General features: G+C 44.2%; 1 protein-coding gene across 1 annotated transcript; it reads left to right on the top strand.

Annotated features, from left to right (window-relative positions):
• Positions 1 to 653: 653 nt before the first annotated feature.
• fbxl7 (F-box and leucine-rich repeat protein 7) lies at positions 654 to 25,074 on the top strand. The gene is made up of 5 exons (XM_080836848.1): positions 654 to 738; positions 955 to 1,475; positions 4,982 to 5,071; positions 20,824 to 21,441; positions 23,654 to 25,074. The coding sequence occupies exons 2-5, from the start codon at positions 1,439 to 1,441 to the stop codon at positions 24,388 to 24,390; spliced, it is 1,482 nt and encodes a 493-aa protein (XP_080692974.1). The 5' UTR covers positions 654 to 738; positions 955 to 1,438; the 3' UTR covers positions 24,391 to 25,074.
• Positions 25,075 to 25,865: the final 791 nt, after the last annotated feature.

Below are 25,865 nucleotides of genomic sequence, written 5' to 3'. Positions count from 1 at the left end.
TTTTCATAGTAGTTTTAATAGGTCCAGCCTGATAGGGTAAACATCCGTTGGCCGACTTAGAACAAAGACATCACTCTGTGTTCCAGTAGGTACAGAGAGAAGAGCAACCACTAATTAGTTCTCTTAAGTCATCATGCATGAAGAAGTACCACGGGGAGTCTGTGGACTCCATACAGCTAACCCATTATTTTTTATTAGTGTGAAGTGTTGTTGTAGGTTAGGTTGTAGGTTTGTTCCTTCTTAGTGGGCACGCCTCACGCCTCAGATGACATGTCAGTTTGAAACAACTACATATGCAGCTGTATTCATATATGCATTCAGTATATGACTATGACAATGTTCACATAACCTATAGTTTAATAGTTAAAACTTTCATGTCTATTATAAGTTGCCACTGATTTTATAAACTGATCAGTTTGGCATTTATATGTTATTATTTTTGACAACTATGCCTGACACCTTTACTTGCTTTCGTCCATCTTAATTGTTCTAGTGAAATTTGAGCTGAAACAAAGCATTTACATAGCTGCGATTTTCAAGACTTAAAGGGTCTAAAATGCGAGCCAAAGAAGGCAGTAAAGGTTCTAAGACACTACTCTTTTAAGCCAGCAGAGGGGGCTACACAAAGGTGTCACCATAAGGTCATTCCAGAACGGTGGAGCACACAACAGTTTGGAGCAACAAAGTATTTTTTACCTCTGCTACTTCTATGCGTCATCCTTCAAAAAAGGTTGTCTGGTGAGATTTTTTTTAAAACAATCTATTCTTTTAACTACAGAGTGGCTTGACAGTCGCTTGCAAACAAATAACAACGTTTAAAATCATAATTTGTCTATGGTTGAGACTGAGATATGAAAAATGATCAAAAGAACTGGAGGACTCTACATTCTGAATAGTTTTTAAGCTTCCCAGCCCAGTGTCTCTTTAATAGTCGACCCTTCTCTTTCCCTTCAGGACACTGACAAGCTCCTGCGAAGAAAGGATTTTACAGCAAATCCTCATCGCCTCCTGCGGACGCTAGCAGTGTCTACATGGTAACGGTCATATTCGACGAGAGCGAATGCGTGGTCCTGACGCAACAAGTTTCTGGTTTCCAGTCTTCTTTCTTCGCCTAGATATCAAACTGTAAAACGCGGAGTCCTTTTTCTTCCCCTAAATTCTATAAGGACTGCTGGTTTTGAACATCACGCGGCTGTTTTTCGTGTAGTCACCTTGACATTTTATAAGGAAGAATATAGTGATTGTATTGCAAAATGATGGGACTGTTCTGGTCACCGTTATCTCGGCGAGCTGTGGATTAATCGCACAAGAAAGTCATTTCTTCAGAGACTGCTTTTATGTTTTCCAGTTTCATCTATCGCATTATTCCAGGATTATGAATTTCATTTTGTATGGATATTTTCACTGAGCCCTGCAGATAGAGTATGCATTCCACAGGATGGGTGCGAACAATGGGAAACAGAGTGGGAGTGAAGGTAAGTGCCAAGCCCAAAGTTTCGCAGGGAGTGAAAATAACCCCTTTCCACATTAAAATGAGTGTGTGCAGAAGACTGTCTTGCTGCCATGAGTCATTGTCTACAGTGATCACGTTCTCTTCCTTCATTGAATATATTTGTGTTCGTAGCGTAATTGTGTAGCGCACGTTTTATCAATCTAAGGTTTTGCTGCGACTCTTTATAGGCTACTTTTTTATGGATAATAAGTTAGAAGCCATGGCCGACGATGTGGCCTGCGCATCTCCAGGGATCTTGGGGCCTGCACATGATCTCAGCCTATTTTTTTTTTAGCACATTTTGACAATGGCCTCCTTTACCGCGTCTAGAAGGTAAAAGTAATACTTTGCATATGCCCCCCCCACCCCCACCACAGAAGGATAAGGGGGTTGGTTCTGGTGCACTGAAACGCTCAAAAGAAAGGATGAACACGTTTCAGAGACCCAAGAGGCAGCCAGTAGGGAAAGTTCCCTGTCAGTCTGAGTAGGATATGTCCGTGCCTTTTGCTAAGAATAGTGTTGACTAAATGGAAGACCCCAGCAGGTTTGACATCCCCCAAAACAACTGTAGAAGAAATGCAGGGAGGAGTGAGTGAAGGGAAAATAAAGGACTGCCTGGAATGGCAGTACTGCTCTTCTTCTGAACACATTTGTCTGACATCCTTATTGTTCGTGGTGACATTGACAACCACAGCATTGCAGTGGTGGCGAAGGAGTGATGAAGCTGCACACTATAAGTACAGACTTCTCTGTGGTTATTAGTGACCCACCACAAGTTTTACCCCAGTTGTGTGCTTTAAGGGAAAGCAACAGGTTTGTTGATCCCGCAGGCTTTTAAAGTATGAGCAAGTAGCAAGAGCTACACTTAACTTCACTCCACATGCACTATGTGTAGCATGGCACATAAAGTTTAATACTTCTCTGAACCAAGCCCGTATTGTCCTTGGACGGTTTTTAGTTTGTCTTCAGGATTATTTTGCATATAGTTGTATCCATTAGCGTTCAGTTGCAGTGTAATGTTTTCAACTTGGCCTTCTAACTCATGACTACTAACAGGGCCAAGGCACTCTTACCCACAGAGCAAGTTTTGGCTTTGTTAAAGACTTGTGGAAAGTGGTGCTGCAAACCACACCAGACTTTTTTTTTTTTTTTCTAAGGTTATGTCTTGGCATTTTCCCAGCACTGGCATTCAGGCATGACATCAGCAACTTTCCATAGTAAACAGAAGATGGTAAATGGCACGAAAAAAACCTCTCTTCTTTCTCAAATTCTCAGAGTCAGAGGTGTTTCGTATTCATTGTGGCTTGTTCATGTGTAAAATATGTTTCATGAACATGCTTTTTTCATATGATAGACCTCCCCTTCAGCCTCTCCCTCTCCAGACTTCTGCCAAGGCTTGTGATGCAGAGATTTACAAGGAATTGTGAAAAACATCTTGTCCTGCCACAAATGGTTGACAGGATGGACATTTTTAGCATAAGAAACATACAGTATATCTGAAAGGGAAGCAGACAAAGATAATATATACTTTCCTATTTTTATGGCTGCATTCTCCCAGAGTGCTTTCAGAGTGGATGTGTGCTGGCCTGTTTATTGTAAGCTTTTTTATAACATAAGAGTTATCTTAGTTTAAGAATAAATGGGGAAGAACGACAAAGAATATATTCCAGGATAAACTTGGATCAAACTATATATAGACTTATCTCTTATCTATATGTATTTCATGCTGCCAAGCACATCTGTTAACTCAGTCAGTGGCACACACGAGTCACAACATTTGAGAGTTTTAGTGACACATCCGTTAAAGTTCTGACACCACATCGAGGCAAAACTAATTCTGATTCAGCATTTATTCCAAACTGGATGATGTTCCCCCTTGCGAGCATCTTCATCCTTTACTTGAGAACACAAGTCTTATGCTTGACAGTTGCATGGGTCCTTTGAAGGAGGAGGACCCCAGCCAAGCAGCACTACTTGGGCTGTCCCAAATCCCATCACTGTGGAGTATGTTTAGCTAATTAATCTCATCAACAGCATGACCCGCATTCCTGAGAGACAATAGAGAATAAACAATACCTCTGGTGTAATTACACAATGCACTGGTGCCTGGTGTATGATTTAGCTCCTCTGTAACCCCACCTTCTGAATCCATTGCAACATGCTTTTTCTGGCATACAGTGTATCTTCTCAAGATGGAGACATTCAGATTATTTAAAAGAAAGTGTGTTTACATTGTAAAACGTGCTCAGAATGCTGTTTGCCTATCAAACTATTCCTTCTATGGTAAGAAAAGTCTTGAGCCAAACGTATGTTGACCTTGAGCTCCAGGTATGATTGTAAACATGCTGAATTGGTACTGCCTTCCAGGTAGTCAAGTCTCTTAGATGGAACATAAACAGCAGGCAAACCCTTTGCAATCTGGAACTATTTCTGGAGTTTAGTGAATCAGTGGATTTAGGATCAGTGTGCTTTTGATTGAAGGTACAAATTCATTTTCCAGCTACATACATGCAGGTGGGAAACAGACAAGCATTAAGATTTCACATTTTAACAATAAACATATGTCTCAATTTCACATCTTCCTTTTTTTGCAATGAACTTATGTCTCAATTTAACATGTCAGCGCATCTCTTCTTTAGTGGAGTGGGTATCATGTTATTGGTTTGGGTGATTTGTTATCTTCCAGAACGGGATTTCTTGCAAAGGTTTGTGTCTGTGCCCATTCACTCTCTTCCCATGTGTCCTGTACACAGGACGTTTGTGTCTGTGCTCATTCACTCTTACATATGTGGCCTGTATGTACCCAGGAGGTTTGTGTCTGTGCTCATTCACTCTCTTCCTATGTGTCCTGTACACAGGAGGTTTGTGTCTGTGCCCATTCACTCTCTTCCTATGTGTCCTGTATGTGCACAAGAGGTTTGTGTCTGTGCTCATTCACTCTCTTCCTATGTGTCCTGTATGTGCACAAGAGGTGAGGTTCTAAGGCATCTGGAATGCTTCTGCTCTGAGTAGGCCTATGTGATGAAGAGAAATGGAATGCTGGGCATTTATTAACAATGTTACACTCAGTCTGCGCTGTGTAAGGGGGGAAGGGTTTCAAGGTTATCTTTCAGTATCTGTACCATATTTTATTTGTACCTCTAAATGATCTTAAAACAACGAGAGAGCTATAATCATTGAGAACGTATTGCAATTTATGAAGTGATGTATTTAGTGATATGCGATGAGAGGATTATTTTTGAAGGAGTCATGTCTTCAAATAATCAACTATGGAGTGCAAGCAAATATTGAGACTGGCTTTTCAACAAGTGGTGTAACATTATATTCTGCCTACAGTACTCTCACAAGAATGTTATGCTGTAATGTGTTTATATTTTACTCTTTCTTAATGAATCCGTCTCTGCTCTGCTCTAAGCTTTAGTACTATTTTTGAATGATGCTACCAACTGGGTGTCCTGACATGTCCCGTGGTGATCCCTGTGTTCTTAGGGAAAGGCAGTTCCAGTATTTCCTCCGACCTGAGTTCAAGTACGGATCAGACGTCGACCAAGGCTCCAAAGAATGCAGCTACCAGCGAAGGTAGGGGCATATGGTCCTCATTATCCGTCATTGCTCTGAGTTTCTATTTTTTTTTGTGCAGTGTTGACTATTTTTGGGAAAAAATGTGTTTTAGAGGTGCTTCATACTGAAAACAAACTGGCCTAAGCCATCACTGTTGAGAAGAAGGAGGCGCTTCCCCCTTTCCACTCCATTTTGAAATACCCAGGCGGCCAACAAGAGGGAGAGCGGTCCAAACCCATTGAGGGGCTGAGGAGACAGAGAGTCTTAGGGGAAGAGATAGTGAGGGAGGGAGAGAGAGAGAGAGAGAGAGAGAGAGAGAGAGAGAGAGAGCAAAGGGAGGAGGAGGAGGAAGAGAGAGCATGCAGTGGGGCTCTTTTCTCCTGCAGGGGTGTCTTTTTGAGGCCTTGACTCTGTTCAATTTTATGGACTGACTAGCTGGTATGAAGAACTCACAAAATTGCTGCGCACCCACAACCTTCTACAATAAAATGAAAACAACTTTCAGCACGTGAAATGCTGAGCCCTGGCAGAGCTTTACTCTTCATAAGCCTCCGTTCAAACGCTTTTTATAGTGTCGGAGCTTTCAGAGATAAATGTTTTCTGTTTGTTCGTTTTTTTAACGCGGACAAGCACACATACTCACTTGCACACAAACGCACACATAATGAAACTCCAAAGTGCACACACTCCGTAATTTGCTGCGCTGGACATTATGTCTCCATAATAATAGCAGGGAGGGCTGTCCTCTCCTTTCTAAAATAACAGCGATGTGGGCAGTGCTGAGGAGGACTGCTGGGAGCACAGGCCAGCCTCCGAGGGAGCATGGGGGCCTGCTGGGAGTGTGAAGGGAGCCGGCAGCCGCCCCGGGGTGGGCAACGGTGAGAGCTGGCTCGCGGCGTCTGTGGTCACGGCCTGCTCGGTGTCCTTCGGCCGGAGTGAGAAGGGCTCGTCTCCACCGTGAGCTTGCCCCTTCATCCACCCTCTGTAATGTCAGTGTTGAACGCCGCTGAATGACTGCTTGCTTGAAGCGGGCTGATTTATAGGACGGCCTCTCGGCGTCAGCAGCCAAGAGAAGAAAAAGAAAACAGAGGAGCTGTTCAGGCTGTGGTGGTGAACAGACAGTAAGCGTCCCCCAGGCGCACTCCTTCACTTTGACTGGGTTGTGTGTTCTCAGAAAACAGACAGGAACATTTGGATAACCTACACTACTCGCCTCTTGCACCGCTAAGACGTTTGACTTCAGCATGAGCTCTGATGCGTGTTGCAAGTTAAGAACCGCCATTTGACAGAAAGGATGTGCAAAGCACCTAAACACAGGCTGTGCAGACTAGGCTATGATGCTGTATTGGCAGTGAACACTAGGCTATGGTGCTGTATTGGCTGTGAACACTAGGCTATGGTGCTGTATTGGCTATGGTGCTGTATTGGCTATGGTGTTGTATTGTCTGTGAACACGAAGCTATGGTGCTGTATTGGCTATGGCGCTGTATTGGCTATGGTGTTGTATTGGCTGTGAACACAAGGCTATGGTGCTGTATTGGCTATGCGCACTAGGCAATGGTTCTGTATTGGCTATGGTGTTGTATTGGCTGTGAACACTATGCTATGGTGCTGTATTGGCTGTGAACACTAGGCTATGGTGCTGTATTGGCTATGGTGTTGTACTGGCTGTGAACACTTGGCTATGGTGCTGTATTGGCTGTGCACACTATGCTATGGTGCTGTATTGGCTATGGTGTTGTACTGGCTGTGAACAATTGGCTATGGTGCTGTATTGGCTGTGCACACTATGCTATGGTGCTGTTTTGGCTGTGCACACTAGGCTATGGTGCAGTATTGGCTGTGCACACTAGACTATGGTGCAGTATTGGCTGTGCACACTATGGTATGGTGCTGTATTGGCTATGGTGTTGTACTGGCTGTGAACACTTGGCTATGGTGCTGTATTGGCTGTGCACACTATGCTATGGTGCTGTATTGGCTATGGTGTTGTACTGGCTGTGAACACTTGGCTATGGTGCTGTATTGGCTGTGCACACTATGCTATGGTGCTGTATTGGCTGTGGACGCTGTTGTCTTACTCCTCTGGCACACAGCTCTGTGATGCTGGAATAAATAGAACCCGCTGATCCATTGTGAACACAAGAATGGGGAAATTTGTCCCGTGGTTTTGTCACACACCACTCTTAAACTGAGATGCTTTATCTCTCTGTGTCGAGAGGAGGTTAGTTTTGGACCAGCCTCTGCTGACAGATATCCAATAACAAAGCATTCAGGAGAATCTTATTGCAGTGTTTTTGACTATGTGTTTTTTAACATGTAATCCTGCATGTGGTTTGGGTGTTATTGTGTGCACTTTCTGTGGAGCCATGGGTTCATTGTTGGTCCATACTCATGAGCCTTGATGCCTATAAACCAAGGGGCATTGTACAGTCTAACTTTAAGCCTTTTAGATAGCATTGTTCTGAAGGCAGCTTTTTCCACCACCGTTTCCTTAGTGATAACTTACCAAGGTCATGTGCCAGTCAGCTCAAAGCAAGTGGTTCTGGATTTGGTTTTGTGTGGTGTTTGTGTTTTGAGGTAGCAACCGACCAAGGAAAGAAACAGGCACTTGTTAAGTACCCTGTTGAATGGCTTTGCGGGGGACATGGAGTATCGGTACCTCAGTTTGTGGTCTGTATCCTTTTCTTAAGCTGCCCACTGTGAGTTCATGCACATTCCACACATTTCCTGAAGGTTTGGAGAGGAAGGGCAAATGTCAAACACTACTGCTAGTTTCACCACGAGTTTACTTAAATCATCATCATGTAATCATCCATACTTTCAGTATTTATAAGCTATCATCTTGACAGTGCATGCAGCTAATGCTGAAAGCAAACTACATTAGCTACTGTTGACCCCTTGAAGACACCGCATTAGGTTGAAATGATCTCATCTTTTATCTTCAGGACAACTTTTAAATGTCAGTGTTGTCAAGTGGTAATTTAAGAAACCCTCCCTTGTGTAATGAATAATAAATGGCCATCCCACGAGTCCCTTCGCCATTGTTCTTCAGCCTTTAGCTATCCGATTCAACCAGAACCCACATTGACTACTACTCTGTGATGGGTGTTTGGCTGTACACTTTTCTCTGTTTTTTTTTTTTTTTTTTACAGTGGGTCAAAAAGAAAGAAAGCAAGCAAGGCTGGACTGATTGTATCTAGTGTAATTAGCCTTGCAGCCCTTGCTACCCTGCTGGAAGTAATCAGTAGCCCCACGCCAGCCTCATCTTTAAGCAGCATATGTTCTTGCTGTGCTAATCCTTCAGCTGGAAACAACAGAACACTTAAAAGCTGACCCATGGAGGCCTTCCCACAGAGGCAACATGTTGGACTAAAGAAAGCTTTTGTGAAATGAGGGGATTTTTTTTCTTTTTTTTGACAAAATGTTGTCTTTACTACTCTTCAGAAACCACTTCTTCATGACATCCATGTCCATGATTTGGAGAATTGTGTGTTTTTAAGACCCCCTATAGACTGTATGTGTCCTCATCACCGCACCAGTGGGCTGAGTCATATTTCAACCCAGTGGCAGAGAAGAGTTCATTGTCAGTCACTGACTGTTTGAGAGAAGGTCATAGAGCTCTCTTGGAAGGGAACATCTCAGCGAGTTGTAGCCAAGAACTAACTGGAAACCATCAAACAAGAAACTAAAGAATCACTGAGCTCTGGTAACCTCAAATTGGCCTTCAAATGTTTCAGCACGGAGTTAAAAGTCTGTTCTATGCTTCCAACAATGATAGTTCTTGGGCAAAATTAGTTTTACCCTGAACCCGATGCCAGAGCCTAAAAACAGCAGTAGTGCCATGGAGGTTTTCCTGCAGAATCATTTGGTGCTGATTGGCAGCTGTAAGGGTTCACTTACAGGGACAACGCTGAAGAGCTCTTTATTTAGAGAAAGGGTATGAGCCTTTGAGATGGAGGCAACTGCCACAGAGAACACAGTAGGAGGGCACAGTAATGCAGACATTACTCATAGCAGTCTCACAGCGTGGGGACATGGGGTTTTATAGCCTGGATAAGATGCACCCCCTCTCTGTGCAATACATTTTTAGAAAGCTCGGTTGGGAGCAGAACGCCATCTCAGGCTTTTACGAAATGTAAGACCATCCGATTTTGAGATAGATACACCAGCATGTACAAAAAAATGTAGAGTGGAGAACCGTCTGTTTGGGTCTGAAAAAACTGAATTTCTTTCTCAAAGCTAAAATGTATTACACAGAGTGTAAAATGTGAGGCATAACACAAAGGTTATTCTATTCTAAATTCTATTCTCTTCCTTTTTACAAGGCGGTAAAATAATAATGTTGATACTTGAACATTTGACTTGTCATTGTCTGAAGACAAGAGTGAGATCCTGTCTGTTCACATGCGTCACACGCGTCAACTGAGAGAATGTAGCAGAATGCTGCCATTATGGTGCGTGAGTCTGGATTTGCTGGAGAAATCTGAGCTGTGTGTCTGGAGCGCATTGGAGAGAGGAGTCAAGGGTGAGCTGCAGTTCACTGACAGGGAGACGGGCCAGTGTGTAGTGGGAGGGGACTGGGGTCACGTGCGCAGCCGTATCAGTGTGGACAGAGTCGATTGTGGGCCATTTTTTCCCCCTGCTTTTCTTTGTGTGCAGGTAATTCCTGAGCGAAAGGCTAGCTATCTCCAATACCTTTGTAAGAAATCAGACTATTCAAACCTGAAAAAGTTTGGTCTATTGTTTTGAAACTTAAGTAAATCTGATTGTCTGATGGTACAATGATGCCAGTACCACAGAAAAAGAAAAATCTACTCGACAATAACTACCTGAGGTCTAAACCGACACCTGTGTCTGACAAGCCTTTCCAACAGACTTGTAGCGATACCTAATGTAAACATTCCTCTTAGCATAAGGTTGGAAGTTAAGATAGGCTTTTCACACAGAGAGTACAAATTTCTGTTTTTCCCGTGTCTGAGAAAACATTGACAGAAACGCAGAACAGTCATATGGACACGGATTAGAGACACACATCTCTCTGTGATGACTGAGAGGAGTCTCTTTGGGAAATGCGAATCTGCACCTGTGGTACCGTGCAGCCTTTCTCCTCTGCAGCTGTTTATTGGGTCAGTGCCATGTCGTGATGATATTGAGGGCCATAATTTGGACTTTATTTCCTGTCTTTGCCCTGGTGGTGTGCAGCACCTGCTCTGGACTGTGCATAGTCGTCTGGTCCACCATTGTTTTCACAGACACCAGATAAAGTCCAAGACAGTCAAAGACATTTACTTTGGCAGACCATGGAATGGGTGGTAGAGAGCAATACTGGTTAAGGAGGCATTCCTTGGAGCCTGATAGGAATTGATGTTCCAGTTTTTCCACTTTTCCACTCTGCAGAGTGTATTATATTTAACATCTGACTGAAAGGCTTCTGGTCCTCTCATCTCTTTTCTGGCTCCATAAAGAAAAGATTATTGACAATAATTGAAATGGTTCCACAGGCTGTTTGATTAGGACGTCTGTAGAAAGGATAGCAAATGCACTTGTCAAGTGAAAATAACAGTTTTCCTGGGATCAACTAAGGAAAATGGAACACATTAATAGAGATTCAGTGGATGTTAAAGAAATGGTTTATTTTCCAGTGAAGATATAGGTTGATAGCAAGGACCAGTGCTGCTTAGAGTTAGCCATTGATGTTCTCCTAATGAAAGCAGTGAGCAGTTTTCATCTGCGTTGTAGTTCCTCCCAGCAAGATGATCTAATGTGGGAAAACAGAAGGCATTCCCTTGCACAATATCTGATTGAAATGATTGAATCTGAGGCAAAGCTTATTGTCATTGCCCAAGCTTAGTTTGTGTCATCGGGTGTTGTGTTGTGCTGTGCGGTGACGGTGAGTTGGGTTGTGACGGATAACATGTCAGTGGCTTCGTCAAAGAGGAAACAGGTGTGAGGAAGGGTGCCAACACATGACTACAGCTGAGGTGAGAGAAACACGAAGACAGCATTGATTTGCAGACTGTCCAGTAGTTCCTTGTTGTTTATGAGCTTGTTTTCTAGATAGGTCTAAGACAGGATTGGCCACTGTAATGAACACGACAAGAGGAGGGGGGTAGAAGATAGGGTGGAGAGAAGAGGGGTAGAGAGAGAAAGACAGGGAGGGAGAGAAGACGGGAAGAAAGTGAAAGACAGGGAGAAAGAGAGAGGGGAGAGGGACAGACTAACAGGTATTGTAAATGGAAAGAGACTCAATATTTTGTGAGCTGTTCACTGGAATTTAATATTTTGTTTCTGTGATCTGAGCTATGGATTTAACGAGAGTCCCAAAACCAACCGCACTGTTATTCTTTCCAAGGAGCACCAGCCATAAAATCCTTTAACTCCAAAGTGATTATAGAAGGTTTGTCAGAGCTTGAAACTTTATTATTAAGCTTCATTCCATTCTCATTTTCTGATCAGCAAAGTGGAAGCATTCTTCTTCTTAATGATACACAATCAGCATTTGGTTTTGCATGAAACAACTTCATGGCTTACACGTGAAAAAAAAGAGGTGTGAAAATGTTTAATTTAGTTAAACGTCAGATGATACCCACTTGCAAGCGCCGGAAATGAAATCTACACAGACATCTGAAAGGCCCAGAATCCTCCTACCCCAAGAAGGATGGTGCCAGGAGCTTGCCAAAAGAGTTGCACTTTCATGTCAAACAACGGGACTGATTACAGCAACCACAGTATGCTCTTGATTAGCAAGATAGAGATGTAGTCATGCGAGGTCAGTCTATGGGGCAGATGAATGTGTTTCCTATGTGGGGAGAGGGGAGCATAAACACGGTGCCCAGTGGGGCCCACTGCTGTTGTAGAGGGCTGCTGCGGTCTCTCAGTCTGGAGGGGATGTGGTTCAGTAAGAACTGGCATCAGAGGGAGGCTTCACCACGTGGATTTGCGGGATCCCTTAAACCACACTTTAAAAAAACTGGGTTAGATCAGACCTTGGGATTATTAGGATCAATGTGTGCAGAGCTATATCAGTGGTGACTGTGTGTGTATGGCCATGGGGTCTGTGTAGTGGGTTGGTATGGTTAGTGGATGTTTGTGTATCAGGATAGGCCACTAAACTAGGCGTCACATACCGTGTAAGGTAATCGCCAGCATCAACGATTCATTCGCTCATCCTTGCCATTTAGTTCGAGCCAGTGTGCAAGAAATGTTTTTGCTTTTTGTCGTCTTAGTAAAAGTGACAACAACAAAGTCCTATGTGAATTTCATAATGCAGGAAGTCATTTAACCTCTGGTCCTCTCCTGCCCAAATGTGGTCTGCCATGCACATGGGAGGTTTTAGGGAACAGAGCTGTGAGCTGACCGCCACTTCCAGAGGCAGCTCTCTTCCCTGGTCTCTGTCAAGGACCTGCCTCGCAGCACGGCTATCCCCTTACACAATCATGGGGGGAAATCTGTCCTGAGCAAACTTGTAAAATTCCTCAAACGGATACCTTTTCCGTGACCGGGACTCTCTAAACATTGCCATGACTTACAGCGTTGTCCGGAGGGAGACAGGGGAGGAGAGTGAATCCTATCTGATGGCGTCATGTGGTAGGAAGAGACAGAATAAATTGGGAAGACATGTGTGTGTGATGGAGTGTGTGATTGTAACTGTGTGTGTGTGATTGTGACTGTGTGTGATTGTGACTGTGTGTGTAAGTGTGTGTGTGTGTGTGTGTGTGTGTGATTGTGACTGTGTGTGACTGTGTGTGTGTGTGTGTGTGTGTGTGTGTGTGTGTGTGTGTGTGTGTGTGTGTGAGAGAGAGAGCAAGAGAGAGACATAGAGAGAGAGAGAGGGGGAAACAGAGGGATTCCGATGACTGCCTGGGGCTCACACCAAACACGTAGCCATACAATCAGCGACTTGTGGTGGAGGCCTCTGCCTGTGTGTGTGCTGCTCACTGGTTTCCTGCCTTGGGGAACACTCTGGAGAACAGGAAAGCAGTGGGCAGCCATCTCTATTGTGCCCAAACCACACTGGTGATGTCACAGCTTCCTGCAGGTCAGCTAGTGTTGCGCTCTACCAAAAGGTGCGTAATGTGTTTGTCTGTGAAACTAGCTGTTGATTTGGCTCAGCAGCAAAGGAAGCGATGGGGATTATAATGTCTGTAATTGATAGTGATTGACACTTCTGAACTAGGAATGTCGCCTTCAGGATGTAGTGATGAACCTCTGTGCAGCACGTGAGTTGGGGAGAGTGAGAGCATGGAAATAAATTGTCTTCAGGCAAGTTCACATGAAGATATTTGTGGCAATGGAAGGAACTACAGTCAGGGACCATTCACAGACTACTTATAAGAAATCCCCCAGAGGAACGATTTCCAGTGTTCCAGACTGTGTCTTATTGCCACATTTTTTTGTTCTGTCTGCCGTGTGTGCCACACAGTCTGAAGCTTAGACTCTTGTCAGGTTGAGATTAATCCACTCTGAGCCCCACACACACAAAGACTCTGAATCATGAGCCTGCAGACCTTATTGAAGCGATGTCTGGATGATGTGATTACACACAGAGGACTGCCTCTGCTCTTCACCTCGCCTCCCATTCTGACCTGAATAGGTGGGAATGGGGAGCACACTGGGGAAATGGGATTTGGCTTATTGAGCTGTGGGACAGGCTATTTATATTGCCTGCCTTCCGGTGACTCGGGACACGGCTAAACATGTCGTGCTGCAAGGTCACCTGCTGCCCTCGCCATCCGACATCATCGTGTTGCTCCCCGGTCAGGCCACTGGTAGACGGAGACATATTTATTCTTGAAGAATTCATTTTTTTGTATTAGTTTGGTCTCCTGAATGGTATATCCCTTTATGACCATACAGTCATTACGTAAAAAATAGTGTAATGTACAGAGGAGAAGTTCCATTCTAAGTCTAATTTTCAGTTTGGGTTTCAGTCAGGACGTCTCCTCAACCCAAAGAAAGCAAGAAATCCGGAGGCTAAGTTCACACCTGTATTGGCATACGTGTGTTTGATTTGCACTGGGCTGCTGATGTGGAAATGTGTGCTGAGCCCAGGGAGGGTGTGCGCAGTAAGTCTGGCCGGCCCTCCATCCGTCTGGTGATTGTGAATACACAGCGACCCTGCCCAGGACGGCCAGCGATCCGGTGGAGTAGAATACTTCTCCAGACCCTCTCTGCTTTCTCCATCACTAGCGCAGCTCCATCGCACCAGCGAAGAGGGGGGGGGGGGGGTGATGGCGGGGGAGCAGGGTGAACTGGTTAGAAACATGAAATGCATTACTTTTTGTCCTTTACTGTGGCAAAGCCTTAGTTTAAAGACCAGATGTTTGAATATTTCCTCTATGATGTTTTTGATTTAATAAAAGAAGGGGGCTCTGTGCCCATACGGATGAGTCATTTCAGGAAAGAACTTTGTCGGATGCGTTCCAGAATTTATGGTGACACAATGACTCAGGCTCTTTTTTAATATGATAATTAGAGAAGGGAAACATCAAAGACATAGCAGGGGAACCCAGCTACATTCATACAAAGAATATGGCCTGGAAAATGTGCATTGAAAAAAAAAAAAAATAACGGCTCTTTTGGCTTTTATATACTTGCGATCCTGAAGGAAAAAGCAACAGCTCTGAACTGAAAGTCTTTTTTTCATGCTGACATTTGACCTTGAACAGTGCTGTGTTTCAGCCTACTTGCAATACTAAAGATTATACAATATAATTGTGCTTCTTACTATCTACACTGACTGCAATGGCAAAATGGATAATTCAGCGCTTCAGACATAGCTTACGGTCTAACATGGTTATAATGAAATAGAAAAGAGAGCCCCAAAAAGTGCAGCTCTTCTTCTATAGTGTTGTTACAGGCATATGTGGTGAGATGGCTGTAAATGATTCGTCCATGTGGTCTCATTGATGGTCTGTGAGCGCAGCTGCTCCGAAATGCATCTGCATTGCTCTGCAGAGCCAGAGAATCTCGCATGAGAAGCACAGAAGGCATTTTAATCAGAGCAAGATGCCCTGCTGAAGGCTGAGTGCGGGCATAGCAACCTAGTACAGGTCGGCGGGCTGTGTCTGTCAGTAAGCACCGGTAGACAGGCTCACCAGCCGATCACAGAAAAGTTTAGGTCTGTCTGTGACCGCACTGAGAGGTTTAAAGCAAAAGTTAATCAGATTTTTTAAGACTTTTGGAGCCTGGAAGTAGTTTTCCATCTCTGTGGAGACTCAAAGACTGAGTTCAGACAGTGGTACAAAAAAAAAAAAAACAAAGCCAGTTTTTACACATTGCTATTTATTCATGAAAGTTTGTTTTCAGTAGAACATACATTTTAAAAGCAGGCCCATGCCCAATCACAGTGCATCACTGACAGCCTCCTGAAGTTGTGAGTTGGCAGCGCTTAAATGTGGCAAGTTATCCGGGCAGCCATGAGATCAGGTTGCAGGCGGCTGCCAGGGGTCAGGCCCTGTGTCGGCCTGCATGAAAAATGCCTCATGACATCACACTTCGCTCCTCTGAACTAAAGAGAGTGTGATGGATAACCAAGGAGAGGGGAAACTGGAGAGGTGCTTCTGCAAGCAAGAAAATGCATTTTGATCAAAGAAGTTAAGGGCTTTTGTGAGCAGACTTAATGTGATTGATGATTTATTTTCTACAAATGTGGAAGACGAATGTCAAATTTGGCTAGTTCAAGAATGGAAAAATGCTTGACTTTGAGTGGTTGGTGTTAATGTAAGTGTGTGAGTGAGTGTGTGTGTGTGTGTGTGTGTGAGCAGAGTAGTAGTTGACTTTAAAGGCACCCAGTGCAACTTTCGAGGCTTAAAAATAAACATTCAATTTCTAGTCTTTTTTAACACTAGTAAGTTTCAATAACTCCATACCATTACATACCGACATTCAAGCAGCAAAGATGAGACGTCGTTGTGTGGTGAGAACTGATAGAAAATCGATAACAACAACAATCGCCGCCATTTTCTTTATTTTTTTTAACCTACAATAAATAAAGCAGGCTTCCAGTCAATAGAAAAATGGCTTCTCCCCACCGGCGATTGTTGTTGTTTACGATGTTCTATCAGTTCTCACCACACAACGACGTCTCATCTTTGCTCCTTGAATGTCGATATGTAATGGTATGGAGTTATTGAAACTTACTACGTGTAAAAAAGACTAGAAATTGAATGTTTATGTTTCATTGAATGTTTACATAAAGTTGCACTGGGTGCCTTTAAACTCTGTTTCAAACAAAGCTATGATATCAATCATTGATAAAGGCAGGCAAGAGTTACTGAATGTGCCTGTGAATGCTTGTGTCTGTTTCACTGCTTGTGTATGCCAATGTGTTAAGCCCATTGCAATCTCCACTCTACAAATTACATAGTAGGATTAAACACCATAAAACTGTGTCTGTCTGACCTCCCATTCACCCTCACTATGGCCTCAAGAAGTACACTTAAAACACTGAAAACTTGGCCACCATTCTGTGCTCAGTTTGTCTCTTCAAAGAGGTGATTTTCATCTGCGATTGCACCAAAGAGTCCAGACTCCAGATAAACAGCTATCTGAGTTCTCTGCACTTAAGGAACAATTTGCGAGACGAGAACTCTCCTCCTAAGATGAAACAGAACTTTTTTGTTGTTGTTGTTGTGAATGTTGTCGCTGTATTTGTTTTCTTTCGACAAAAGGACATGTATGTGCTGAGAGAGCATGATCATGTTGAGTCGCAAGTGGGGCCGACTGGGAATCCCCTCAGACCTTCCCAAACAGCCCGGAGAGGGGCATGGGAATCCTCTCAGACCTTCCCAAACAGCCTGGAGAGGGGCATTCAGGAGACCAGGCGTTCCCAATGATCCGGTCAAGTGGCAGGAAATGGATGGGGATGTTGCCTGATGGGAGTCTCCATGGTGCTAGCAGCAGCCCCCCGTGTGGCCCGGGCTGGTTGGCAAAGAGCATTCCTCACATTCTGGCACGTCACTCTTGAGACCTATCAGTTCCAGCTCACGCTTTCTGCCTATCACTGGCTGCCTAACACATGGTCGAAAGGAGATTGAATAAGGGGGTGTTGTGATTGTGGACAGGGCCGGTATTTCCCCGGGTCAAACCAGTGCTTTTTAAACCTGAGGCTGATATGTGTGGTATGTTGTGGGTTAAAACATCTTTTTCAGGGTTTTGAAATCATGTTTAACATTTGAATGAATGTGTTCCATTGTGTCTGTATAGCTGGCGGGACTGTGAACAATTTAAGGTTTTTCTAACAAAAAGTTATCCCTAAGAATAACCATATTACTGCATGTGGTATTACCTCATAAGAAGCTTTAAGATAGCATTATATGAAGATTACTGAGACACAAGCGGTTTTGTGAAGATGTTTTGACTGCTGGGAACTGCATTGACAAAGCTATAGCTTATCTAAGGCAGCTTTATACCTTTACTTAGGTTTATCTTCTCTTGGAAAAGGACCCTAAATGAAAAAAAATAATCTGTTGTGTATTTCTAAACAGATTGCCTAAATATTCCCTGCATTACAACAATCCATTGCAGAATATCAAGTTGAAGTCTCTAGTTTTTTATTCTTTTCAGTCATAATGTGTTGTTTATCTGTATCTCTTGTGCATTTCCAGTCTCACACTTACATACTGTGGCGCTCGATAAGTGCCCTCTCTACTGTAGTTTGAACCATACAGTCTGGCAGGAAATACAAATGGAAATGTATCCAGTGTTCTTTCATGAAGAGTGATAGACATTTGTCAAGATGCAAATGGCTAGAGGCAGATAAGCCCAAGTTGTGTCTGTGTTCTTCATCTTCAGCCATTTTGTCTGGAATATCAATCAACTGCTCTGGCAAGCCAATGCAAAACAGGAGACGTCCTTCCTAATGCGCCTGAGCATGTGAGGAGGCAGAACTTGTGAGAGTAGAAATTGAACCTGGTTGCTTAACTTTTTCCCATTATAGTTTGCCATGGGCAACTACCATTTCACATGCGTGAAATCCTACTGGGACAGTGTTTGATTTACAATCATGGTGTTGGCATTTTCTCTCAAACCACACATATCACCTCATTTGCACTCTAATAAAATGCCATCTGGCATAGAATTAACTGCTCTCGAAACATATCATATATTAATTTATGGTTGCGATTCTTGGTGTTATATAATTGTGGGATTCTCAAATCATTTGTGGTTCAAGGTTTATTTTTTCCCCTGTGGAGCTGAGTAAGTGCTCTGGTAGAGTGACTGTATTTGTTAAATGAATGTGTACCAAAAACAGTGGTCATAAATACCAGCAAAAAGCTGTCAAGTCACATATAATTCAGAAACAAACAAAATGTCACTGAAATATATCCTCATCACAGTTTTACTCATCATGTTTAGTGTCTGTTTCTCCGCAGACCAAATGCAACACATAAATATACATGGATATAAATCAGCCAGGTGATTTAGGAGCTAGTGGTAATCCTGACATTAACCATGGGATACAAGTACGTTTTGCATGGAAATCTGTGTTGACTCTCATTCAGAAAGAATAGGGGATAGTACAGCCAATATCAGCAACAATTAGGAAAGAGAAAACACGGCTTTTGGGAGTTGTGTTTGTTTGGGCAGTGAGCCTCATCTATGGGCTGGTGTGTGAGGAGCCAGATGAGGTATTGACAGGTTGTGTGGAGCAGAGATCCAAAATCCACCGCCATAGAATGCAGTCTACAAAGCAGCTGTGCCAGAATCCTGGTCCTCAGGGTATGGGAAAATGATTTGGGGGTTGAAGAAGACTGTGCTAGCTGCATTGTAGGTCTTGGGTCACGTCGTCTGAAGTAAGACAGCTCAAGGGTAGCTCAGGCACGTTTATACCCTCCTCCTCCTCCTGTGGCGCGCAGGGCTGGGGAGAACACAGGCCCCTTGCAGGAAGTTTAACAAATGGGAGTCTGATTAACACTGATGGGAGGATTAGCAAATCACTCTAATCCCGCTTTTTTCCAGCGCCTTAGCAGCCTGGCTCTTTGTTTGGTCCACTAGGCCTAAACCCAGCACTGGGAGAGGTGATCTAAATTGGGGGGAATCTCACATTCTGTTGAAGGATTCAGGTTTTCAGGATTCTGAGGTGCCCTCGTGTTTGCTGGCTGTGTGGCAGTCACAGATCCTCTGCAAAGCAAGAGTCAAAAGAATGTTTTGCCTGATATTGATATTATGGTGTTTTTGTAAATGTATCGACAAGTTAAATGATGTATAATAGATGGGCTTATGCTGTAAGTAGCTTATGGAGTCTCTAATTCTTGATGGTCAAGTATTTCAGGGGATCCAGTTGGGTTGTGTAAATGGGCTAATTGAGCTGTCAGATGGGTCTGTTACCGTTGGATAGAGCTGAAGGAGGAATTCCTTGGTAAAGGCCCACAGTGCACAATAACTGTTTTAGCCGACGAGACTGAGCGACTCTAATTGTGACACCTCTTCAGGAGGAACCCTACCCCGAGGCTCGTATTGGCTGCCGCCAATATGTGCTTACAATAAGCATAGTGTTCTGTGTGTGGGACAGACAGCTCAGACAGGCTCTACCCCACCCTCGCGCGTTTCAGATGGGGGATATAAAAACTAAACTAAAGTCATAATTGTCACATAACAACCAAACAAGTGCCAGGGGCCCTCTAATGACAACACACACTTTCCGAGGGTGGTGCTATTATGAGGTGCTGGCTGCAGGGCGTGACCAAGCCTGTCAAAGTCTGTGAGTGCTCTTGGCCTGTGTATATGCCAGAGAGGCCTGCACTCCCACCCATAGACACTGCTGACACTCCTGGGATTCCCAGCAACATGTGTCATAAGTGCAAAACAAAAGATCTCACCAACACAGTCATGAAAGGAGGTATTGGTTGGAATTCTTTGTCTCTCTCCTTTCTTTTTGTTCCTTTCGTTCATTTTTTTTTTTTTTTTTTTAAATGATCTTAAACTCTTTTTTTGTGTGTGTGATTCAACTCAATACTGATCTTTTTTTTTTATTATTGGGCATTTAAAAAAGATGTGGTTTCCATAAGAGAACACATAGTGTCACTGAACTGGAAACTGGCTTGCAACCGTGCCAACGGAATGCCACATTGAATGAGAGCTACTGCTCTCTTCTTGGCAATGAGACTTCTGCCCTGTGCTCCATCCACTAAAAATCCTCTAACCTCCACTCAGATGTCAATTTCACAGGGAACGCAGGACCTGACACTTGTGACATGAAACAGTGAATGCTTGCCGTCTTTGCTAGAAAGGGTCTTGAAATGTTCGGTTAAAAGCATTTTGAAGCCTCTTAAGTGGAAGTGTTTTTTTTTGTGACCAGCAAATCAGCTATAAGTTATGAAGAGGTGCCTTTAAGACAAAACAGACCTGTGGCCCAAGAGTGTTTTTTAAGTTGCCATTGGGATCTTGGTGGTGTGGATGAAGCTCTGGAGTAAGACAAATTCAGGCTGCCACAAGAGATTAGCCCTGATGAATATGGCTTCTCCAGGCAGTGTTCTGTGCACACACCAGCCTGAGAATTACATGCTGAACTGTCTTATTTCCTACAGGCATGAATGAAAAATTGTTGCCGCATAGGAAGTCTGCACAAAAACTCATCAGCTTTATGGCTCTCGGACAGCAGAGTCCCTGAAATAAAACAGGAGTGGCAGGACTGTTCTTGCTTGGGTTGCTGTACATTGACACATACTGTATATTATTTTCTAGTTTGACTCAATAGTGTTGTGCACTAAATTGATTTGAAAAAGCCTCATTTTATTTCCCCTTCTGTGTGCTCTCATTCCTAGACTCGGACCTGAGCATGAGGACGCTGAGCACGCCCAGTCCGGCGCTCATCCTGCCCCTGCGCTCCTCATCGCTCTCCCCGGGCGTGCTGTTCAACGGCTCCTCCACCTCCTCCTCCTCCTTCACCGCGGAGACCGTTGCCATGGTGCACGCCCCGCCCGCCGGCCTCACCCGCAGGTACCGGGGCGCGCGGCACCTGCGCGACCAGCAGGAGGCGCCAGTCGACATCCTGCCGGACCACGCCTTCCTGCAGATCTTCACGCACCTGCCCACCAACCAGCTGTGCCGCTGCGCCCGCGTGTGCCGCCGCTGGTACAACCTGGCGTGGGACCCGCGGCTCTGGAGGACCGTTCAGCTGACGGGCGACGTGCTGCACGTGGACCGCGCTCTGCGGGTGCTGACGCGACGCCTCTGCCAGGACACGCCCAACGTCTGCCTGACCCTGGAGACGGTGGTGGTGAGCGGCTGCCGCAGGCTCACTGACCGGGGGCTATACACGGTGGCCACGTGCTGCCCGGAGCTCCGGCGCCTGGAGGTGGCTGGCTGCTACAACGTGTCCAACGAGGCCGTCTTCGAGGTGGTGTCGCGCTGCCCCAACTTGGAGCATTTGGACGTCTCTGGTAAGCATTGTTGCCTTGCGTGGTGCCATGTTGCCTCAAGGGTGCAGACCACTGGCTTTTATATTTCTGTGCTTTATTAACTGAAAGCTGTGTGGTTTACTGCATAGATTAGATAGACTCAATCTGCAAGAATAGTCATCAGTCATTCAGACCACTTGGGTGGGGGTTGCTTTTGTAAGGCATTTCCTTTCTATAAGTTGCACTGAGCCATAGAAACATGGAGAGATGTCAAGACAACAGGAGGAGTCTGTATCCTCACACTGTGTATAACACAACAGGAGGAGTCTGTATCCTAACACTGTGTATAACACGGATGACAGCTGTGGCTTTTTTTCTTTATAGGTTGTTTCAAAATATCCCCATTTCCTCTCCAAGCTGGGAAATATATTAATAGATCTGGCCTCTGTCTTTCCATGCATTTTGTGTCTCATAAGGAACTTAAGCCCATTCAGAATCAAGATCTCGAACTCCTGCCAGCATTACTATTCTCTGCTCTCTTCATTTAGGGACTCACATTAGCTTGAATACATAAACAGGCATTCAAGTGTGGGTGGATGACTTTGTTCATGTACAAAACTGATCCCGTTCGGCTCATAATGTTGGTAGTACATGGTAATACAGACAAGTAAAATATCTATAGCAATGAGTTATTGTACATTTCCCTACCTATGTTTTTATTTATCATTTTGTTTGAGGTGGGGGGCGGGGTTGGGGGGGGGGGGCATCTTTGAGAAGACAGTCCACACAGACCTCCATCCAGCTTTCTCCCCATTGTAGTGCAAACACCAGTGTAAACCCCTTGTGCTGTATTGATCACGTCAGTTCAGTCTTAGTTCAAAAGCCCTGCATCTGGGCTTCACTGTATGTGTGGCAGGTTTTTGGGTGAGAGACTATGGTGTGGGGGAAGACAGGATTGTGAGGGAATGCAACAAATCAGAATCCTCCTCCCTCTCCCTCTCCCTCACCCCCTCCTCCTCTCAGTGCCTGGTGTTTGATTTCCGACTTCCTGCACCTCACTTCCTGTCTGAGTGCATTGTTGAGCTCCCTGTGCGAATATTGGTGTGTTACTCATGTTCCCTCTGCTGTTTGACCTTAGCATTGCATTTGCAGCCATCTCTCCATAGACAGTACCATCCCCCCACTCTCTCTCTCTCTCTCTCTCTCTCTCTCTCTCTCTCTATCTCCCTCTCACACACTCACACAAATAAGTTTCAGATGTTGTTTCAGATGTTTGTAACCACCTCTCCACTTACCTTTTATAGGATGGCTACAAAAATTTGACATTAAAAGGACCCCTTAAGGAAGAATGTGTACACTAGTTATTCCTGAAATTGTCAGATAAAAAGTAAAAAATATGAAAAATAAGAATTAGAATACTACTTCTACTTCTTATAAAAATAATAATAAAAATAAATACTTTCACATTTCTTATAGAATTGCACTTTAACAGTTAAGTTAAAATGGTTCACTTTTCACTTTTCTGTTTTATATGTTTGTGCAAAACTTAACACTAGTTTCATTATTGGAAAGATCAGACATCTTTTTAAATGAAAGTCACTGCTACAAAGGAATCTTTAAGGAATTAAATGCAAACATTAACATCTTTTTTTTATATCTAACAGTGCATAAGGTGTACTGTACAGTATTCACAGTGTGTGTTACGTAGTAAGACTCCACTGAAAAGTGTGCAGTCGTAACATAGCTGTGGCTGCCAACTCTAAGTGCAGGCCAACTTTGTTTTGGTTGAACTCAAAGTCTTTTCTTCTCGGTGCATGCCTTCACTCGGCTTGTCTTTTTGATTAAAGCTTTCATACACAAACACATTCTTTGGCCTGTCTCATTCCATTCCCCTCCACTGATACCTTAAAGAATACATTCCACGGAGGCTAGAAGAGTGCATTCTTTATAGATAGACCAGATAGAAAAATGAACAAGTAAACTGTATGAAGTGGAATCAATTTTACTGCTTTTTAACATGAAATGATCTGATGACTGTAAATCCGAAATCACTCTGATTAAATCCCAAGTCCTTAATTGATGAGGACTGAGGCAGAGCTGTAGGTGCTCAGCTGAGAGTTTGTGTTGATGGTCCCTAAAGTGAAACAACAGCCAAATATAATCCATATGTTGTCAGTTGCCAGCGGTTCCCCATATGTTCTCTACCATACACTCTAACACTCTCATTTCCCCCCCTGTGCCTGTCCCCCTGCAGGCTGCTCTAAGGTCACGTGCATCAGCCTGACGCGGGAGGTGTCACTCAAGCTTTCCCCCATGCACGGCCAGCAGATCTCCATCCGCTACCTGGACATGACGGACTGCTTCGCGCTGGAGGACGACGGCCTGCACACCATCGCGGCGCACTGCCCCATGCTGACGCACCTGTACCTGCGCCGCTGCACGCGGCTGACCGACGAGGGCCTGCGCTGCCTGGTGCTCTACTGCCCGGCCGTGCGCGAGCTCAGCGTCAGCGACTGCCGCTTCGTCAGCGACTTCGGCCTGCGCGAGATCGCCAAGCTGGAGGACCGGCTGCGCTACCTGAGCGTAGCGCACTGCGGGCGCATCACCGACGTCGGGGTGCGCTACGTGGCCAAGTACTGCTCGCGGCTGCGCTACCTGAACGCGCGCGGCTGCGAGGGCCTGACGGACCACGGGCTGGAGCACATGGCCAAGAACTGCCCCAAGCTCAAGTCTCTCGACATCGGCAAGTGCCCGCTGGTGTCGGACGCGGGGCTGGAGATGCTGGCGCTCAACTGCTTCCACCTGAAGCGGCTGAGCCTGAAGTCGTGCGAGAGCATCACGGGCCGCGGGCTGCAGGTGATCGCCGCCAACCTGTTCGACCTGCAGCTGCTCAACGTGCAGGACTGCGACGCGTCGCTCGAGGCCCTGCGCTTCGTCAAGCGCCACTGCAAGCGCTGCATCATCGAGCACACGAACCCTGCCTTCTTCTGAAAGCAGAGGAGAGAAGGGATGAGTGGGAGGAGAGGAGAGGCAGAGGACTTAGTCATTCATGTTGTAGCAATGTGTCACTGACAGCCACGTCCTTTCCTCTCCAGTGAGGCGATTTGTTTTTTGGTGCAGGCCCTTCTTTTGTATTTAACTGGGATGGTTAGGGAAATAAAAGGAAATTTGTATTTATGTTTTTGTGATACAGTTTTTTTTTTATTAGAAACCCATACATTCAGAAGGTTTAATAGGTAAGGGGACACTTACTTTGAAAAAGGAGTTCTTCAGCAATGTCTGTTATACCATATGTAAGAGCCGAATAGATTTGGATACCGACAGGTACATACATACCACATTTCAGCTTCTACCGTTTGAGGAATTGCAGTTGACTGCTTTAATCTTGATGTTCTGTAACAGATTGTACAGGGAATATGCAATAAAGCACTATTTCAGTATAAATAATTGTTTGACAATCACGTAAGCATTACCTGAAATCTTAGTCCATGATCGTTTATAAAGGACATTCAAGTGCTATATGTCAGCTACTCTGTCATGTTTTGTTGTATTCTATCTCCAAGGGAATTTTCATGTACATGTGCCATTTTATTATGATGTCTTGTTCACTTTCATTATGGTCAAATCACTATAAGAACCAGCCTGTTTATGTCAGGTGGTTTGTTTAACAGAGAATTTGGAACACTATGGTGAAATAAAAAATATATATCTATAATTATAGTACTTGGGTTATATTTATTTTTTTAATATGCCCTTCATATGTACCCATTTTACTACCTTGATCCTCCAATCACATCTATGAGAATGATTCTCTTCTTGAACAGTGCACTCATAAATAAAAGTGAGATGGACATATCTGTGAACACTATTAGTGTTCTTTCCAGGTAGAGACTGACTGTGATACCATCAGGGTTGGGGAGTAACTGCTAGTTACATGTAACAGTGTTACATAATGAAATTACAAAATAAATGTAATTATAATCCGCTAGATGCCGCTAAATCCAGCACAGTGCACCTTTAAGCACTTAAGCACTACCATATACTGAAGCTGTCACTTCAAGAAAAAAACGCCAAAGGCCCTCTCTAGAGCCAGTGTTTTCTGTTCTGGACTTCTGTAGAAACATGGTGGTGCAACATGGCGACCTCCGTAGAAGACAACCCACGCCTTTGTAGCTAACAAAAAAACACAACAATTCATAGTTGCAGGTAATTATAGGCTAATGATAATATGATTATGAATACTGTATTAATTTCCCCTCAAATCCACACTGCACCTACAAATGTCAGAAAGGAATTTCAATGGATGACCCATTTATTGTATTTGATTACTGAGATGGTTCAATATAAGTCCTTCTAGATTTTAGCGTTGATTTCAACACTATACTTGATGGCATCAAAGATCATGCACTTGCTTGTATGAGGTCTTGCCTCTCTGACTGTTTGCACATGTCTGTAATGAACCATCT

Source organism: Sprattus sprattus (assembly GCF_963457725.1).
Source record: "Sprattus sprattus genome assembly, chromosome: 4".
Classification (NCBI taxonomy): Eukaryota; Metazoa; Chordata; class Actinopteri; order Clupeiformes; family Clupeidae; genus Sprattus; species Sprattus sprattus.
The sequence above is the reverse complement of the archived record's forward strand: the minus strand, read 5'-3'. Positions and strand labels throughout refer to the sequence as shown.